The sequence below is a fragment of the Prionailurus bengalensis genome, chromosome C1 (genome assembly GCF_016509475.1).
Source record: "Prionailurus bengalensis isolate Pbe53 chromosome C1, Fcat_Pben_1.1_paternal_pri, whole genome shotgun sequence".
NCBI lineage: Eukaryota > Metazoa > Chordata > Mammalia > Carnivora > Felidae > Prionailurus > Prionailurus bengalensis.
The window spans coordinates 204636422-204656698 of NC_057345.1; the positions used below are offsets into that span (position 1 = coordinate 204636422).

At 47.4% G+C, this 20277-nt stretch overlaps 1 protein-coding gene and 1 pseudogene across 1 annotated transcript; one reads left to right on the forward strand and one right to left on the reverse strand.

Moving 5' to 3' along the window:
- The first annotated feature begins 165 nt into the window (after positions 1–165).
- INHA (inhibin subunit alpha) lies at positions 166–3730 on the forward strand. Its single transcript, XM_043577949.1, has 2 exons — positions 166–513; positions 2720–3730. The coding sequence occupies exons 1-2, from the start codon at positions 240–242 to the stop codon at positions 3550–3552; spliced, it is 1107 nt and encodes a 368-aa protein (XP_043433884.1). The 5' UTR covers positions 166–239; the 3' UTR covers positions 3553–3730.
- A 9198-nt stretch (positions 3731–12928) lies between these two features.
- On the reverse strand, positions 12929–18066 carry LOC122479525 (annotated as a pseudogene).
- Between the last annotated feature and the right edge of the window lie 2211 nt (positions 18067–20277).

Here is a 20277-nt window from a genome sequence, read left to right on the forward strand (position 1 = left end):
GCAGGAGTGGGAGATAAGGCTCAGGGCCACAGACATCTGCGTCAGAGATAGGAGGTCTCAATGCCATGGGCAGGGGCAACTTGGACTGCAGGGCGTGGGAAGGACTGGGGAGACTGGGATGAGAGGGGTAGAAGAGGGCCGGTACTGAGATGGGAGGGTAGAGTCGGGAGGCGGGGGGGTGGGGGGCAGACCCTGACAGAAAGGGCACCGGACACCGCTGGCCCTCCGCTGGGTGAGCCATGTTGCCCCAGCCCCCACTCCTGCTCCTCTTACTGCTGTCTCTGAAGAGTGGGCATGGCTGCCCCGGGCCAGAGCTGGACCGGGAACTTGTCCTGGCCAAGGTGAGGGCCCTGTTCTTGGATGCTTTGGGGCCTCCGGCAGTGACCGAGGAAAGTGGGGATCCTGGAGTCAGGCGTCTGCCTCGAAGACATGCCCAGGGGGGCTTCGTGCACAGGGGCTCTCAGCCCAGGGAGGAGGAGGATGTCTCCCAGGCCATCCTTTTCCCAACTACAGGTAATGAGGGCAGGGAACTGGCAGGGTGACTTTGACTTTGAGAAGCCGTGTGGTACATACGCCGTGGGCTTGGGAGCCAGACAGGTCTGGGTTTGAGTCCCATACACGCCGCTCAACTGGCTTTGCAACAGGGGACCAGTTACTAAACCTTCCTGAGCTTCCGTTTCCTCACCTTAAAACGGGCAGTAATGCCTACGTCTGAGGATTAAGTGAAATGATGTAAGGCTGAGAGGAGGCATTTGGGAGATACTCATTGGGGAGGCCTAGAGTCTCTAGTGACAGAGGTATTTGGGTATCGGCCCCTTCCTTCCACCTTTCCTTCTTTCTCTGCCTCCACTCCCTGCTCGGAATCTTGTTTCTTTAGCCCCAATTAGCTGAGGCTTGAGAAGGTATCAGAGGTGCAGGAGTGAGATTAGTTGAGACACTTTTCCAGAAAATTAGTCTACTTTCTCTTGACTCCTCATCTCCTTATGCACGTTCCCATGTTCCACTGACTGAACCAATAAAGTCCTCTTCCAGGTGGACTTTCTCGTAATCTGGCCCATCTTTCCCTCAGAGGGGACCCCCTGCCTCCCCGTGCTTTAGTCCTCGTGCAGCACTGTGAGTTGGTGTGGCTCTGGGATGGGGCAGAATCCCAGCCTGGCCACTTAGTAGTTCATTTTTGTAACCCTTTCTCCTTATCTGCAAAATAGATCACTTGTGAGATTTATAACAGAATCTGTGTCACACTATAGTCCTAACCCCAGTCTGTCAACTAGTCCGTGATTGTTTAGTATAGCCTGCATACCTGTTGGGGAAGGATGCCAACCACCTTCCTTCTCTCTCTCTCTTTTTTTTTAACTTTAATTTTATTTTTTGAATTTACATCCAAATTAGTTAGCATGTAGTGCAACAATGATTTCAGGAGTAGATTCCTTAATGCCCCTTACCCATTTAGCCCATGCCCCCTCCCACAACCCCTCCAGTAACCCTCTGGCCAATCACCTTTCTTAGAAAGCCCTGCCCTCTATCCTAGGCTATTTACCTTCCCCTCCTGTCCCTCCTTTTTCTTTCTGGTATTAACCTTTTTTTTTTTTTTTTAAGTGGAATTGTGTGTGTGTGTTTTAAACGTTTATTTATATATTTTGAGAGAGAGAGAGAGAGAGAGAGAGAGAGAGCACGTGCATGAGTGGGGAGGGGCAGAGAGAGAGGGGGAGAGAGAATCCCAAGCAGACTTCTTGCTGTCAGCACTGACCCCGACACGGGGTCCAATCCCACGAACCTCAAGATCATGACCAAGAGTGGGAAGTTCAAATGACTGAACCGTCCTGGCGCCCCTTAAGCGGAATTGTTTTTTTTTTTAATGTTTATTTATTTTTGAGACAGAGACAGAGCATGAACAGGGGAGGGTCAGAGAGAGAGGAAGACACAGAATCCAAAGCAGGCTCCAGGCTCTGAGCACAGGCTCTGAGCCTCAGCACAGAGCCTGACGCGGGGCTTGAACTCACAGACCGTGAGATCATGACCTGAGCTGAAGTCGGACGCTTAACCCACTGAGCCACCCAGGTGCCCCAAGCGGAATTTTATTTTTTTCAATTTTTTTTAACGTTTTTTTTTAAATTTTTGAGACAGAGAGTGACAGAGCATGAACAGGGGAGGGGCAGAGAGAGAGGGAGACACAGAATCCGAAACCGGCTCCAGGCTCTGAGCTGTCAGCACAGAGCCCGACGCGGGGCTCGAACTCACAGACAGTGAGATCATGACCTAAGCTGAAGTCAGACGCCCAACTGACCAAGCCACCCAGGCGCCCCAGCAAGCGGAATTGTTTTAAAGAGTTTATCGTGCAACATTTCTGACTTGTAAAAAGATACATGAGGTACTAAACAATTGCCTGTGTATCTAAAGTACTATCATCCATTTCACACTATCAGTGAGCAGAGATTCAGGCCTAACAGCTCCAAGTGAAAGTAGGGGGTGGGCAGGGCCTTGTATATATGTTGCTGATAGGAATGTTAATAGGTAAAACCACTTCAGAGGGAAGTTGGCAACGTCTTGTATTTTCTGCATCCTATAGAGATGAAAAAACAAATGGAGAGCCTCTGTCGGTTCTCTCAAGACTGGAGAGGGGCCCCAAGTCTGACAGAGCACTCAGGAGAGTGGCTGAGGAGGAGGGGTCCCAGGCTCCGCCAGTCTGGGCTGCCCTCTCCCTTCCCGCTATCTCCTGCAGGTGCCAGCTGTGGGGATGAGCCGGCTGCCAGAGAGCTGACCCAGGAGGCCGAGGAGAGCCTCTTCACGTATGTGTTCCAGCCGTCCAAGCACACACGCAGCCGCCAGGTGACATCAGCCCACCTGTGGTTCCACACGGGACTGGACAGGCAGGGCAGAGCAGCCTCCAACAGCTCTGGACCCCTGCTGAGCCTGCTGGCGCTGTCATCAGGAGTCCCCATGGCTGTGCCCATGTCGTTGGGCCAGGCCCCCTCTCGCTGGGCCGTGCTGCACCTGGCCACCTCTGCCCTCCCTCTGCTGACCCACCCCGTCCTGGTGCTACAGCTGCGTTGCCCTCTCTGCCCCTGCTCGGCCCGGCCTGAGGCCACACCCTTCCTGGTGGCCCACACTCGGGCCAGGCCGCCCGGCGGAGGGGAGAGAGCCCGCCGCTCCACTCCCCCGCTGCCCTGGCCCTGGTCTCCCGCCGCGCTGCGCCTGCTCCAGAGGTCTCCAGAGGAACCCGCTGCCCACGCGGACTGTCACCGAGCGGCCCTCAATATCTCCTTCCAGGAGCTGGGCTGGGACCGGTGGATCGTGCACCCTCCCAGCTTCATCTTCCACTATTGTCACGGTGGCTGTGGGCTGACTGCCCCACCAGACCTGCCCCTGCTGGTCCCTGGGGCTCCTCCGACCCCTGCCCAGCCCCTTTCTTTAGTGCCAGGGGCCCGGCCCTGCTGTGCTGCCCTCCCTGGGACCATGAGGCCCCTACGTGTCCGCACCACCTCAGATGGTGGTTACTCTTTTAAGTATGAGACCGTGCCCAACCTTCTCACGCAACACTGTGCTTGCATCTGAGGGAGTCCTGCTGGTGGCCAAGCCCCCACCATCAACAGCTGGAAGGAAGAGCCGAGTTCAGAAAATAGATGGTTCTTACTTCCGCCTCCTTCCATCTCTCTCTGCCTGAGGGCCCCCCTCCCCCATATGACCCTGTCCCATGGGCAACATGTGACAATAAACAACATAGTGCATATAACTCGTCATGCATTCTCTGGCTTCTCTGATATGGTGGGGAGCAGGTCTGGGCCCCAGGAGCATAGGATTGTAGGCTCTCAGGTCACACAGCCTCACTTGACCTAAAGATCTGGAGTTCAAGAGCTGTAATTGGACATGCATCTGGTGGGGAGCTGGTGTGGAGAAGACATAAAAGTGTTCTGAGCTCTCGACAGCTGCTCTGGAGGCAGCTGACCCTCATGCCTCTCCCTTGCTGTTCTCTACCTTAGCTGATGGACCCCTAGTTCAAGATCAGCTGATTTGCAGACTGGCCAGAGATCATGGCTTTCAGGGCCCCACTGAGATAGATGTTCAGAGCAGCTCAGATCTTGGGTTCCTCAGGAACTTGGGTGGGAAAGTCAGGGAAAGACGGATGAATTGGCAGAGTCTGAAAGTGGACAGGGGCAGAGACGTGGAAGAACGAAGACCCAAGAATTTCAATTTGCTGAGGGTCCCAGGACTCCTTTGAATCTGTCACTGGCTCTTGATGTAGACTCCATGAGGCCTGGCCTCATGGGATTCAGGTTCTAGAAACCTTTGCTTCCCTTAATGTGCCCGGTATATCTTTACATAAACCCCTAACTCAGTCCTTAACGTTGGAGGCGTGGAAAGGCAGAGCCTACCGTCAGAGAAATGCGCTCTTGTGTGCCTCCGTGTGCACCCTTCGTGTATGTGATCAGAGCCCAGAGCAGGATGCAAAAAGTCCTTTTCTCTTCCCGTTGTGTCTCCTGTCAGTCCATTCCTGCCTGCCTTGATGGGCCCTGCTTCCCTGGCCTTCCTTCCTGCTTTGTCCACTCTCCCCTTTCTCCCTCTGTCTTGTTATCCTCCTGCCCTGCCCCGGGGTCCTGGCTAGAAGCCAGTAGCTTCCGTCCAGTCTCCCTTTAAGGGGGATGTTCAGGCCCCTTAGACTGAAAGTTGGAGCACTTTCTGATATTGACCGCACAACCACAGCTTGGATTGTGACTCATCAAAGACTTGTTCCTGCGAACCCAGCTCCACAGGGTGGGTGACTGCTTGCTCTAGGAAGGGAGTGTGGAGGGGCGGGACTCCCATCCCTTCACCCGTGGGCTAACACCTTCCCCCACTCTGAGCTCAGCTGAATGAGCTGCTGTTCCTCATGACACAGGGAATAGCCTGCATCCACACTCCTGAGCTAACCTGTCTCTGTTGATGCTGAATCCCCAGCTGGTTTCCTCCTGCTCCCAAGCAGGGGGACCTGCCTGTTCAGTCTCCTGTCTCTCCCAGTACCTTCATCTAGACCCAGCATTGCAACTAGTCTGTGCTCAGGGCTCCTGGGGGTCCCTACTCAGGCGGTGGACTTGGGGAGAGGGCTGGTTGGGCTAGGTCAATGCTGGGAATGGGAGATGTTCCTCAAGTCTCTCTGAGCTCCATGGTCTTGCTGTCTGGCTTTCCTTGCCAGATCCTCCCTGCTTTGAGTGAGGCCTTCCCTGGGATCTGCAATCCTCCTATAGGCCTGGGACCCTGTGTTGTTCAGACTTTCCTGTCCCAGGGATGTGGATGACATCTGACGGGTGGAAACTCTACTGAAGGGCACGGGTTCTCTACTAGGCCAGTTAGCAGGTTGCTGGTAAAAGGTTTTCACATACCTGAGACAGTGAGAAAAGTGAGTACAGTGTAGTGTCTTTCACAAAGCCAAAGATATTCATTTCACATTTTTTTTTGAGAGAGAGAGAGAGAGCGAGAGAGGGAGAGAGAGAGAGACAGCATGAGCCGGGGAGAGGGGCAGAGGGAGAGAGAGAATCCCAAGCAGGCTCCGTGCTCAGCATGGAGCCCAGTGTGGGCTTGATCCCAGGACCCTGGGATCGTTACCTTAGTCGAAATCAAGAGTCGGATGCTCAACGGATTGAGCCAGTCAGGTGCCCCCCAAGGTATTTGTTTTAAAGAGATATCCTTTGGGGCGCCTGGGTGGCTCAGTCGGTTAAGTGGCCAACTTCGGCTCAGGTCACGATCTCGCGGCCCGCGAGTTCGAGCCCCGCGTCGGGCTCTGTGCTGACAGCTCAGAGCCTGGAGCCTGTTTCAGATTCTGTGTCTCCCTCTCTCTGACCCTCCCCCGTTCATGCTCTGTCTCTCTCTGTCTCAAAAATAAATAAACGTTAAAAAAAATTAAAAAAAAAATTAAGAGATATCTTTGGCTTGACAGTTACTCTCTCTCTCTCTCTCTCTCTCTCTCTCTCTCTCTCTGTGTGTGTGAAGAGAGACAGAGAGTGTGTAAAAGTATTATTTTTTTCTGATATAATATTCTTTTATGGTTATTTAACAAATTAAAACTTAGCAATTCTAATTTGGACCCTAAGATTTGTCGTTATAATTTTGCTAGCTGAGATCTGCAAAATCCCAAAGTCAGGGAGTCACACATTGGTCTGGGCCACCCCTTCCAGAATCTCTAAAGCCTTAGATTCTTCTAACTTAGCAAATTGAAATGACACATCTATCCTCCCTAAGAGGGGCTGACAGTAGCTAAGGACATCTTTTTGTCCTCACTTCTTGCAAGAGACTAAGAGACTAAGAGACTAGATTTCAGAGATGCTCCTCCTTCCAGTGCTAATCATTAGAAACACTCTGAAGACTTTTAATTCAGAGTTAGTCTGAACAGAAAACACAACTGAAACTGACTTAAACCAAGCTAAATTTAGTTTAATTTAATTTAAAAGCCACTGGCTCATGGGGTGCCTGGGTGGCTCAGTTGTTTAAGTGCCTGACTTCGGCTCAGATCACGATCTCACGGTTCATGGGTTCGAGCCCCATGTCAGACTCTGTGCTGACAGCTCAGAACCTGGAGCCTGCTTGGGATTCTGTGCCCTGCTCTTTCTCTGTCCCTCCCCTGCTCACGCTCTGTCTGTCTGCCTCTCTATCTGTCCTTCTCCCTCTCTCTCAAAAATGAATAAGCATTAAAAAAATTACTGGCTTGTAAGACTTTTGTGACTACGTCTGGCTAAGGTTTGGCTTGTTTTGGGGCTCCAAAGATGCCTCCAGGATCCAGCTCTAGGCTCGACTTCCCTTGGGCCGACTTCATCCCAGGCACACGGCAGCCTGAGCAGTTCCAGGTTCTTGTCATCTCACACCTGGTGTCACGAGGGAGTCTGCTTCCAGACATCTCAGAACGTGTCTCGGTGGCCTGACTGTCCTGATTGGGGTCATGGGCTCCTCCGGGAAAGGTGGCCAAGGGAACAGAATGAGTTAATGACTTATATATCCTGTGTCCTATCCCCAGAGCCCCAAGCCTAAAGCACAAGGGCTAAAAGTGAAAAAAGGTGATTCCCCAAAGCGGGATACAGTTAATACAAAAAATGTGGACTCGATGCCTAGAGGCAGGTACTGTTGCTGCCTCCTCCTAACTATCTCTAAAATCAAGCCCCTTTTCTCTCCCTGCATAGACGCTATTCTGTCACTTCCGGGAGAATTCTCGAAGGGCAGTGCAACAGCCTCCTGAACCAGTTCCTAAGCAATCATCCCCACCTCCCCAGCTACTTTCCACCTGGATGCCGAAGGATACATCTTTTGTGATCATGTCCCTTGGGTGGCTTAAAAAGTTGTGTCCACAAAGTTCAACCTCCTCAGTGTGTACAGCAGGCCTTTATAACCCGTCCACACAGCCTGATCTCAGACCCGTCCCTCCCTTCCTCTCCCCACCCAACCACACACACCAGAAATATAAATTCCCATCTTCCTCAATCCATCATTTCATTCTCAAGCAGCCCTGTCTTCAGCCAATCTCTTTTCCTCAGGCAACGCCTCCTTGAAGATCCAATTCTCATGTCATCTCTTCTGTGACTTCCCTTGACTCCCAGATGGCAGAGCCACCACTCTTCCTTGCTGTTTCCTGGGCACTTTGTTCTTTCACGTTGATTTTCAGTAAAAGTTGCTGGCTTGTTATTTCACAAAGAACACGCAGATATGTTCTCTCGGTCAGGTCGCAAATATGGAAAATAATGCTGAGGTTCTCCTTGGTCGTCCCCTCCATAGAAGTAAGTATCCTGCCAGACACATTTCTATGAATTTACATATAGACATACACCTTGTAGAAATAGCTTTTTCCTCCACAAATGATATCATGCCTTATGTTGAAACTCTACATTCTGAAACCTTATATTCTGAGGACTTTCATTGACTTTATTTCCAGTCCTGCCGTTACCTTTTTTGTCTTAGAAATCACACTCCCTCCACCAAATAATCTTGTTTTATTAATTTTACTATTTATACAACAAAGGGCTATATAGAGCTTACTATGTGCCAGGCACGTTACAAGTAAGAGCTCATCCAATCCTCATAACCATCCTATGAGGTGCGCACTGATATCACACCCATTGCACAGATGAGAAAATGGAGGTATGAGAGATTAATTAATTTATCCAGAGTCACATGTCTAAGTGGTGGAGCCAGGATTTGGACTCCAGAAGTCTGGTTCCAGAATCTGTGCACCCACCACTATGCTGCATTACCACATGGCCTCTCCTCTCCACTGTTCTCCAAATGTGCCTGCTGAGGATATGAAACTGTGCTCATTGGTAAGGAAGATATCCTAGTGCCAGGACACTTGTGGAGATGGCAATTTCTTTCTTCCTCCCTTCCTTCCTTTCTTTCTTCCTCTCTTCCTTCCTTCCTACTTTTCTTCCTTTCTTCCTCTCTTCTTTCCTTTCCTTTCCTTTCCTTTCCTTTCCTTTCCTTTCCTTTCCTTTCCTTTCCCTTCTTCCTCTTCTCCTTCCTCCTCCTCCTCCTCCTCCTCCACAATCACTTTTGATCTCACAAATGTCTTGTCCTTTTTTTTTTCTTTTCCACTGAAAACATTCTTCATTTTCGTTACCTATATCCTGCAAAACAACTGACCTCACACAGGGCTGTCTAACTGCTCACTGTGACACCATCTTTCTTGAGACCATTATACATTTTTATTTATTTTTAAAAATTTTTTTTTCAACGTTTATTTATTTTTGGGACAGAGAGAGACAGAGCATGAACGGGGGAGGGGCAGAGAGAGAGGGAGACACAGAATCGGAAACAGGCTCCAGGCTCCGAGCCATCAGCCCAGAGCCTGACGCGGGGCTCGAACTCACGGACCGCGAGATCATGACCTGGCTGAAGTCGGACACTCAACCGACTGCGCCACCCAGGCGCCCCAGAGACCATTATACATTTTTAAAAGCTACAACGATTTGGGGCACCTGGGTGGCTCAGTCAATTGGGCATCCCCCTTCGGCTCAGGTCATGATCTCGCGGTTTGTGGGTTCGAGCCCCGCGTTGGGCTCTGTGCTGACAGCTCAGAGCCTGGGGCCTGTTTCGGATTCTGTGTCTCGTTTCTCTTTGCCCCTCTCTGTTTGCACTCGTATTGCTTTCTCTCAAAAATAAACACTAAAGAAATTAAAAAGCAAATAAGTAAAAGCTGCCATGACTGCAGGGATTCAGTAAAAGGAATTCAGGAAAATGACTCAATGAAGCAGCATGCTGTGCACTTTCACAATGTGAAAGTATTGTTTGTCTACAGGCAGGAAACAAGCTGATGAAACTCCTCAGCTAGAAACACGTGCCACCTCTCATGAAATAGCGATGATTCTGATAAGGAGTCACAGGCTCAAAGGGTGGAGCCGGAAGCCACAGATTATTCCCAGGCCTTCAAACCTAATGAATGCAGTCTTCCTGGCTGGATTGCTACATTGCTTGGGACTGGTGGCTCCTTCGCTCATTCCATTTTCTGTTTTATGAATGGGAACATCTGTTACTATTACTCTATGACTGTCTTACCATTATATTTGGGAGCAAAGAACTGTTTTTGTTGGTTCACAGGTGCACAGATGGAGAGCAATTATGCCCCAGGAATCATACCCACATCCTCACCCATACTTTTAGATAATTTAAATAATGAGATTTGGGACTTTCAAGTTGGTGAGATTCAGATAACATTTTGGGCTTTGAGTCGATGCTGTAATGGGTTGACACTTTTGAGCACCTTTGGATGGAGTGATTTTACTTGGGATGGATGTGAATCTGGGGGGCAAAGGTAGACTGTGGCAGGCAGAATAATGGCCCTCCAAAAATGTTCACGTCCTAACCCCCAAATCTGTGAATAGGTTACCGTGTATGATAAAAGGGATTTACCAATATGATTAAGTGAAGAGTTTTGAGATGGGGAGATTATTCTGGGTCATCTAGGTAGACTAAATGTAATCACAAGGATCTGTGTAAGGGGGAGGCAGGAGAATCAAAATTGTAAGGCCAGAAACAGAGATTGCAGTGATATGGCCATGATCCAAGGATGCCAGCAGCTTCTATAAATTGGAAAAGGCAAAGGACAGGTTTTCCCCTGGAGAGAAACTTTCCTTCCTACCGGAAGGAAACTGTAAAGTGTTAATTAACATGGCAAAGGCCACTTTGCAGGTGTGATTGAGGTTCCTACAGACTTTAAGATGGGGGGATAATCCTGGATTATCCAGTGGGCCAATCTAATCACAGGAGTCCATAAACACAGGGAAACTCCCTGGCTGTTGCAGAGAGATGGGATTGTGGAAGAAGGGTCAGAAAGGTACAAAAAGGGGGCTACAATCTAAGAGATGCAAGAAGGCTCTAGAAGGTGGAAGAGTAAGGAGATGATCTTCCTCTAGAGCCTCCTGAAAAAAATGCAGCCCGGCTCTCACCTGGATTTTAGCCCAGCGAGACCCATGGTGGACTTCTAACCTATGGAATTGTAAGATGGAAAGTCTGTGCTATTTTAAGCCACTAAATTCGTAGAAATCTGTTGTGGCAGTAATAGGAAACTAATCAGGAGTAGTGACCAAAGATGACATGGTATCTGGGGAGAAGAGAAAGCTTTTCTATCATTCCTGATGTGGCCCACCTCATTCAGGAAATGCTTGGGTTCAGCAGAAATGCAAACACTTACAGAGGTCATTCCTTAGATCCAGTGTGTCTGACAAGATACATTCCTGAGTCTCTAGACTGGTTTTGTCCTGGAGTAGAATATATTTTGAGTTCAGCAGTTCAAACAGTTTTCAGGATATACAGTGGGTCTCCTAGAAGACTATGTTGAATGAATGTGATCAGGACAGTCTCTGGGAGGGACTGTAATGACTCCATTTTAAAGTGCTCTTGGGGCTCCTGGCTGAGTCAGTCAGTGGAGCATGTGACACTTGATCTCAGGGTTGTGAGTTCAAGCCCCGTGTTGGGTGTAGAGATTACTTAAAAATAAAACCTTGGGGCGCCTGAGTGGCTCAGTCAGTTAAGCGTCTGACTCTTGATTTCGGCTCAGGTCATTTTATTGATGTTCTTGAGATGGAGCCCCATGTTGGGCTCTGCGCTGATGGCACGGAGCTTGCTTGGGATTCTCTCTCTCTCTCTCTCTCTCTCTGCCCCTTCCTTGCTTGTGCTTTCTCTGTCTCTCTCTCAAAAATAAACATTAAAAATTATTAATAAAATTATTAACATTAAATTATCAAATTAAAATTAAATTATTAAAATTAAAATTATTTTGGATGTTTGTTTATTTTTGAGAGAGAGACAGAGCACGAGCAGAGGGAGGGGCAGAGAGAGAGAGGGAGACACAGAGCTGTCAGCACAGAGCCCAAGGCAGGGCTCCAACTCACGAATCATGAGATCACGACCTGAGCCCAGGACAGATACTTAACCGACTGAGCCAGCCAGTGCCCTAAAAAAATATTAAAAAATAAATAAATAAAAAATAAAAACTTAAAAAAATAATAAAAATGTATCACATCTTTTCAAGGACTGTTGACCTTTATATCCTTTTATTTCTGGTTTATGATGGTCACAGCTCTACAAAAAAGAACCAAACTGTATTTTTTGATACTATTAATGTAGTTAAATCAATAAGTAAAAAGGAAGCATAAAATCTGGGGACACCTGGGTGGCTCAGTCACTTAAGCATCCAACTTCAGCTCAGGTCATGATCTCACAGTTTTGAGTTCCAGCCCCGCATCAGGCTCTGTGTTAACAGCTTGGAGCCTGGAGCCAGCTTCAGATTCCGTGTCTCCCTCTGTCTCTCTGCCCCTCCCCAGCTTGCTCTCCGTCTCTCAACAAAATAAATAAAAAAACAATAAAAAAGTTTTGAAAAAAGGAGGCATAAAATCTAAACAGGAGAAATAATTATTATCTGATCAAACTATTTCAAAATAAGAATACAGATACTTTTTGGTATATATCACAGAAAAACTTTCAACTTAATTTCCTAAAAAAATTTCTTAATGGCTGTTGGTCAATGCAGCATTAAGAAACTGTAGTGCAGGGGCGCCTGGGTGGCGCAGTCGGTTGGGCGTTCGACTTCAGCCAGGTCATGATCTCGCGGTCCGTGAGTTCGAGCCCCGCGTCGGGCTCTGGGCTGATGGCTCAGAGCCTGGAGCCTGTTTCCGATTCTGTGTCTCCCTCTCTCTCTGCCCCTCCCCCGTTCATGCTCTGTCTCTCTCTGTCCCAAAAATAAATAAACGTTGAAAAAAAAAAACAACAAAAAACAGTGACAATTAAAAAAAAAAAAACAAACTGTAGTGCAAATTCTACCAAATACATTTATCGCAAAGGGGGTTTGTTCATTTTTCTGCAAATAAATGTTGTTACATTAACAGTGAACATGTAACAAATTGGGTTGCCTGGATGTTTAAAAGCTATCACCATGGGGTGTGTGGCTGGCTCAAGAGGAGAACATGCAACTTGATCTGGGGGGGAGGGGGTCCTGAGTTTGAGCCTCTGCTAGGTGTAGAGTTTACTTAAAAAACAAAAAAGCTATCCCCATAAGCCAGCCCTGCAACTAAAAACTCAAAGATATTAATTTCAAGATTCATCCTTAGTCCAATATTATCTATACCAAGGCTGGAAGACCTTAATAATAAGAATAAAACCAAAATGTATTTATAAAAGCACTAAAGAGGCATCTGGGTGGTTCAGTCGGTGAAGCATCCAACTCTTGATTTCAGTTCGGGTCATGATCTCATGATTTGTGAGTTCGAGCCCTGTGTCCAGCTCTGTGCAGACAGTGGGGACCCTGCCTGGGATTCTCTCTCTCCCTCTCTCTCTGCCCCATCCCACTCATGCTCTCTCTCTATCTCTCTGAAAATAAATAAATAAACTTAAAAAAAATAAATATAAGTAATAAAAATCATTTGTTTTAATGTTGAAAGTATTTTCCTTACTAATATGGCACATAGTCTTTCCTAGCCTTTAATCAGCTGTTTGGAAATGAAGTCACAAGAATAAAGTGAAGACTTGGAAATTCAGGATGAGACTGTGCAATAAAGTCCCCAACATCCAGTAAACTGTCTGGTGCACTATTGCATCTTCGTATCAAATAACTGTCATCTGCTAACCCAGATTGAATTCTTTTTTTTTTTTAATGTTTATTATTGAGAGACAGAGAGACACAGAGTGTGAGCAAGGGAGGGGTAGAGAGAGGGGGAGACATAGAATCTGAAGCAGGCTCCAGACTCTGAGCTGTCAGCACAGAGCCTGATGTGGGGCTCGAACTCACAAACCGTGAGATCATGACCTGAGCCGGAGCCAGTCGCTTAACCAACTGAGCCACCCAGGCGCCCCTGAATTTTTTTTTTTGAAGTAATCTCTAGGGGTGCCTGGGTGGCTAGTGGGTTAAGCGTCCAACTCTTGATCTTGGCTCAGGTCATGATCTCATGGCTTGTGAGATGGAGCCCCGAGTGGTGCTGGCAGCTTGGAGTCTGCTTGGGATTCTCTGTCTCTCTCTGTCTCTCTGTCTCCCTGCCCTTCCCCCACTCTCTCTCCCTGTCTCTCTCAAAATAAATAGATAAACTTTAAAAAATAATTCATAAAAAAATAAAAATAATCTGTATGCTCAATGTGGGTCTCAAACTCACGATCCTGAGATCAAGAGTCACATTGTCTAGTGACGGAGCCAGCATGGCGCCCCTGGATTTGAATTGGGTTTTGTTGGCCCTGAATCATCAATAAGAACAACTGCATTAAGTACTGACTTCTCCTCCTCTTCTGGGGAAGAAGGTGTACTGACTATTTCAGGTGTAAGGCTTCCAAAGGTTTGCCTTTCTCCACGGAAAGCCTTGAACCTTATTCTAGGCTTTAGGTATTCTTGATCTTGACCATTCTCCATATCCAAATTCACTTGGTCACCATGAACCAGTCACTGAAGTTCCAGGGGAGTCTCTTTTGAAACCTTCTGCCAACAGTAATGTCACTTTAAAGGATTTCTAGTATAAGTTGCTGAATTTCAAGCATACACGCAGAGTCACCCTTAACAGATTCCAGAAATTGAACATTTGTTGGATCATTGTATGGTTTCAACTCACCATCATCTAAACTGAAACTGTTATTGAAACTGTTTTAAGCAAAATCTGAACATCTTGTGGCTGGTTTGGTCTATAGATGTATTCATTCCTTATAAAAGGAATGCCCCAACTTGTACCTTCTACATGCAAATGACTTTTGTTTGTCATCACTCAAGGCTCACGTGGCTTCTTTCAGAGGGACATCCAATGTTCCCTCGCCTCTTTGAAAAGTTCATTCACAACTTTTCCAGTTGAAAGTTGAATTACATGTGATCTTCTGTACTCATGTTCATTTGCACAGCACCTTACAGAGAAGTGATGTGGTCAGCACCTTAACCAAGGGAACATATCGTCAATAGGAGGAAAACCTTGGATGTAGTCTTCATGGTCTTTTAAAGACTGTAGTAACTTTAGGCCTATCAAATTTGGAAGATTTGCATTTCTGCCCAGGCCAATTTCTTCCTTCCTTCCTTCCTTCCTTCCTTCCTTCCTTCCTTCCTTTCTTCCTTCCTTCCTTCCTCCCTCCTTCCCTCTCTCTTTTTCTTTCTTTCCTTTTCTTTCTTTCTTTCTTTCTTTCTTTCTTTCTTTCTTTCTTAAATGTTTATTTATTTATTTTGAGAAAGAGAGAGTACAAGCAGGAGAGGGGCAGAGAAAGATTGGGAGACACAGAATCAGAAGCCGACTCCAGACTCCGAGGTGTCAGCACAGCCATGCAATCACAAAGCCATGAGATCATGACCTGAGCTGATGGTCGCTTAACCGACTGAGCCACCCAGGGGGTCCTGAATCTCATTTATATCTTGATACATCATCACTTAGTTTGTCTTCAGGTTTCTTTATTTTATTTTAAAAATATTTATTTATTTATTTTTATTTTAGAGAAAGAAAGCATGAGTGGGGGGAGAGGGGCAGAGGGAGAGAGAATCTCACACAGGCTCCACGCTTGGCACAAAACGTGACACGGGGCTCAATCTCATGACCCTGGAATAATGAATGACCTGAGCCGAAGTCAAGGGTTGAACACCCAACTGACTGAGCCAGCCAGGCACCCCTGTTTTCAGGTTTCTTTGTAAGGTCTTCACATTCTTATTAAATTCTGCAAATCCTGGGGTGCTTGGCTGGCTCCATCAGTAGAGCATATGACTCTTGATCTCAAGGTTGTGAGTTCAAGCCCTACATTGGATATGGAGCCTACTTAAAAAAAAAAAAAATTGCAAATCCTGTGTGCTTGGGGGCCTTGGCCCTGTGACCTCCTCTCTTATCTACCCTGTAGGCTAGGCACTGCCCTTGCCCTCTCCAGCCAGCCCCCCCCCCCCCCCCCGCTCTTATCCTTTATTGTTTTTTCTTCCTCCCTCCCTCCTTTGTATGTGTGGGCCTATTTTGTCCTACATTTTAGTTTGAATGAATTTACTAAAGTCTTTGCTTACCATTGCTGTTTGCTCCCTCACTTCTTCCTCTTGAATTCATTTTTTTCTTAGTGCTGATCTATCCTCTTTTTGTTTTAAAGTTAATTTATTTATTTGAGAGAGACAGAGACAGTGCGAGGGGGAAAGGAGCAGAGAGGGAGAGAGAGAATCCCAAGCAGGCTCTGTGCCGTGAGCATGGAGCCTGACATGGGGATCAAACTCACGAACCCTGAGATTATAACCTGAACCGAAACCAAGAGTCAGACGCTTAACTGACCGAGCCACCAGGCACCACACTTTTTTTTTTAATTTTTTTTTTAACATTTATTTATTTTTGAGACAGAGAGAGACAGAGCTTGAACAGGGGAGGGCAGAGAGAGAGGGAGACACAGAATCTGAAACAGGCTCCAGGCTCTGAGCTGTCAGCACAGAGCCCGACGCGGGGCTCGAACTCACGGACTGTGAGATCATGACCTGAGCCGAAGTCGGCCGCTTAACCGACTGAGCCACCCAGGCGCCCCTCCACTTTTTTTTTTTTAATATTTTATTTTTAACTAATCTCTACACCCAATGTGAAGCTTGAACTCACACCCTGAGATCAAGAGTGGTATACTCTACTGACTGGGCTAGCCAGGCGCTCCTACATTCATTTTCATATCCTTTGTATATTTTTATTTTTAACCATTAGGGATGAGAGCAAGAGGCTGCAGCCTGTATTCAGCTTGCAGTCTGGGACTGGAACTATCTCTACCATAACACGCATCATGAGTATGGTAGGCAAAATAATGGCCTCCTCCCTTCCCTCAAGATGTCTGTGTCTTTTTTTTTTTTTTTTTAATTTTTTTTCAACGTTTATTTATTTTGGGGACAGAGAGAGACAGAGCATGAACGGGGGAGGGGCAGAGAGAGAGGGAGACACAGAATCGGAAACAGGCTCCAGGCTCCGAGCCATCAGCCCAGAGCCTGACGCGGGGCTCGAACTCACGGACCGCGAGATCGTGACCTGGCTGAAGTCGGACGCTTAACCGACTGCGCCACCCAGGCGCCCCAAGATGTCTGTGTCTTAATCCCTGGAACCTGTGCAAATATCACGCTAGATAACAGGGGGAGAATTAAGATTTCAGATGGAATTAAGGTTGCCAATTAGCTGGCTTTACAATATGAACACTATCCTGGGTTACCTGGGTGGGCTCAATGTAATCACCAGGGTCCTAAAATGTGGAAGAGGGAGCCAGAAGAGTTAACACCAGAAGGATGGATGTGAGAAAAGCCCAATTAGCCACTGCTGGCTGTGAAGACAGAAGGGGAACAGGGAAGTGGGCAGCCTCTGTAACCTGGAAAAGACAAGAACGCATATTCGCCCCTGGAGGCTCCAGAAAAAAACGCAGCCCCACTGCCACCTTTATTTTAGCCCAGTGAGATACATTTTGGACTTCTGACCTTCAGAACAGTAAGGTAACAAACGGGTGCTGTTTGAAGCAACTAAGTCTGGTGTCATTTGTTACAGCAATAGGAAGTGAACACAATGTTGAAATGTGATTGTTGGTGTCTGTCCTTCCACCTCACTGCCAGCTTCTTTTTTAAAAAAATTTTTTTTTTATGTTTTTATTTTATTTTTGAGAGAGAGACACACACACAGTGAGAGCCGGGGAGGGGGCAGAGAGAGATGGAGACAGAATCTGAAGCAGGCTCCAGGCTCTGAGACGTCAGCACAGAGCTCGACGTGGGGCTTGAACTCACAGACTGAAAGATCATAACCTGAGCTGAAGTTGGACGCCCAACTGGCTGAGCCACCCCTGCGCCCCTCACTGCCAGCTTCTTGAGGACAAGAGCCATACTGTTGTCTCCTTTATTTACACGGAAGCCAGCACAGGATCTGGCATATAGTCAGGGCTCAGTAAATATTTGTGGAACCAGTGAAAGAATGAAGACCTGCTTTAACTTTTTGAGGTTCTACTCGGGCTCTGAGATTCCAAAGCGGCCACTGCCTTTCCCTTTCCCCAGGCCCTTGGAGACCCTAAGCCCTTTGATCTCACTTTTCTCTAGTTTCCTTGCCCCATTGATCCGAGTTTCCCGTTGCACCATTCCACTTCCAGATTCCTCCCTTGTTGCAGACTCTTCTCTCCAGCTTTGTGTGCAGGAAGAATTGAGATGGAAGGCACGTGTCACATACGCACCTGACTCTGCTTATGCCTGAAACCGACGTTTTCTTCTTTTCCAAGATTCTGCTTGCTTTCCTGTCTTCTCCGTAGCTGCCTTCAATCCGGTTTCCTATCCAGCTTCTGATGAGGAATAGAGCTTTCATTTCATCTCTTCCTTTCTGTTTTCTGGATTAACCTCAAGGTTCCCATCTTTCTTTCAGCGCTTCTTAACCCCTCCCCATATGATTCTAGGGGTTTCCAGCAGAGACAATGTAAAGAATTAAGGCACTCTCAAGGACCTCAGGTTTATAAAGCCACTCAGGGACTCCCTCAGTTTATTTTATGCAGCACTGCAAAATCTGCTCAGGCTGGGCTGTCCCAGCTGCTGTTGGGTCACTGCGATATTGTTATTTTGTTACTTCCTTTTCAGTCAGCCATTCTCAGGCCCTGGCTTCTCTAATCTCACGCTGAGCTTGGCTTCTGCTTCTCTGGCTTTCCCTTCATGAGCCTTGTGTTCAGTCTCTCCTGGAACCAGGCTCTGATGGGCTCGCTTGGTCACGGTCTAAAGCAGTGTTCTCATGCCAGACCTCCTGTAATGCTGCTGATTTGTCCCATATGTCTGATTCTGGCAACCGGGCCAATTCCTGGGCAGTCTTTTGTGGCTAGGTCTGGTATCAGAGCCAAGAGAAACAATGTGTGGTAACTTATGTAGAAAGAGCTGCCTCTGACCACTCAATCCTGGGGCCACCGGTGCCAGGCACAGGGCCTCTCCAGCACAAACTCCTTTACCACAGCTCTCTTTTTTTGCAGGTGATATTCACACCTCTTCATTCTCTTCCATTTGCCCCCCTTTCCCACTCCATGAAGAGGTTGGTGAAAGAAACAGATCATCCAATTTCACTCTCCCTACCCACAACCCAGTTTCAGGTGTGAAATTTTCATTTTGGAGGAAACCTTAGGTCTCAATCATCTCATCTGCTGTGGGAGGTTGTAGCACCACAGCAGTGAGGTCTGTATCTAGGACAGTGGTTCATGTCCTAACCAGGAATCATTACTCTGTTGCCCTGTGGGCTATAGTCTAGGGGCCTGCATGCTCCAAGGTACTAGAAACAATCAGGCTTTGGACTAGGACTCTGAGGTCTGTATTCTCTGGTAACTAACTTTGTCATCATTTTTTCTTCTTTTCTTAAAAAAAAATATTTTTAATGTATATTTGAGAGACAGAGACAGAGGGTGAGCAAGGGAAGGGCAGAGAGGGAGACACAGAATCTGAAGCAGGCTCCAGGGTCTGAGCTGTCAGCACAGAGCCCAACACGAGGCTCAAACCCACGAACTATGAGACCGTGACCTGAGCCGAAGTCGGATGCTTAATCGACTGAGCCACCCAGACTTCAGTTTTTTAAAAAAGGTTTTGCCTTGGGGCATCTAGGTGGCTTAGTCAGTTAAAGCATCTGAATCTTGATTTCGGTTCAGGTCATGATCTCACAGTTGTGGAGTTCAAGCCCGCCTGGGGCTCTGCACTGAATGCAGAGCCTGCTTGGGATTCTTTCTCTCTCCGCCCCTCCCCCACTCGTGCTGTCTATCTCTTAAATAAACTTGAATAAAATAAAAAAGCTTTTGTCTTCCTCAAGGTTCTTTTTTTTTTTTTTTAAATATTTTTTTTTCAACGTTTTTTTATTTTATTTTTGGGACAGAGAGAGACAGAGCATGAACGGGGGAGGGGCAGAGAGAGAGGGAGACACAGAATCGGAAACAGGCTCCAGGCTCCGAGCCATCAGCCCAGAGCCTGACGCGGGGCTTGAACTCACTGACCGCGAGATCGTGACCTGGCTGAAGTCGGACGCTTAACCGACTGCGCCACCCAGGCGCCCCTCAAGGTTCTTAATGGTAGCAATTTACAGAGACACACTCAAACTAATTTAGGCAAAAAAAAAAAAAAAAAAAAAAAAAAAAATTGGGTAGGAATTCTTTGGAAGGTGGCCAAGGCCTCTCCCGCAGCCTGAGGGCAGAAAGGGGAGTGGGCCTCACGCGGGGCCTGGAAGCAAGAACTTAGTCTTCCCTTGTTGCTTCTCTCAGGGGATGTTTTCCTCTCCCTCCATAGTTCAGTTTTCTTTGCTGCTCTCTGTTCCACTTTCACATTTCTGGGGGGCCAAGGGATCGAGAGCAAATCTGGCTACAGGGGTCTCTCCATATTAATAGAGCAATTCTCAGAATCTGTGGGCTGGCAAGACACTCCTGAAAGATTTCAAAGCACTGTCAAGTCAGTAATTTCAAAACAATCTCTTTTTAAAAAAAAAGTTTTTTTAACGTTTTATTTATTTTTGAGACAGGGAGAGACAGAGCATGAACAGGGGAGGGTCAGAGAGAGGGAGACACAGAATCTGAAACAGGCTCCAGGCTCTGAGCTGTCAGCACAGAGCCGGACGCGGGGCTCGAACTCTTGGACCGAGAGATCATGACCTGAGCCGAAGTTGGCCGCTTAACCGACTGAGCCACCCAGGCGCCCCAAAACAATCTCTCTTCTTGCCTAAGAGGGTTACCGTTGGCAGTGACAGCTATGGGAGAACGCTCCCTTCCTAGTTCCAGGTGACGGATGAACAGAGACTGACAACCATCATGGCTCTGGGATTACTAATTCGACAAAAATATATTGAGACTCTACTCTTCCTTTGTATACTGCTCTACCGTTCACTACGTGCTTCCACTTACTTCATT

Coding starts and splice junctions, on each gene's coding strand:
- INHA (XM_043577949.1), top strand. CDS start 240: ATGTTGCCCCAGCCCCCACTCCTGCTCCTCTTACTGCTGTCTCTGAAG. Junction 514..2,719: donor CATCCTTTTCCCAACTACAG/GTAATGAGGGCA, acceptor TATCTCCTGCAG/GTGCCAGCTGTGGGGATGAG.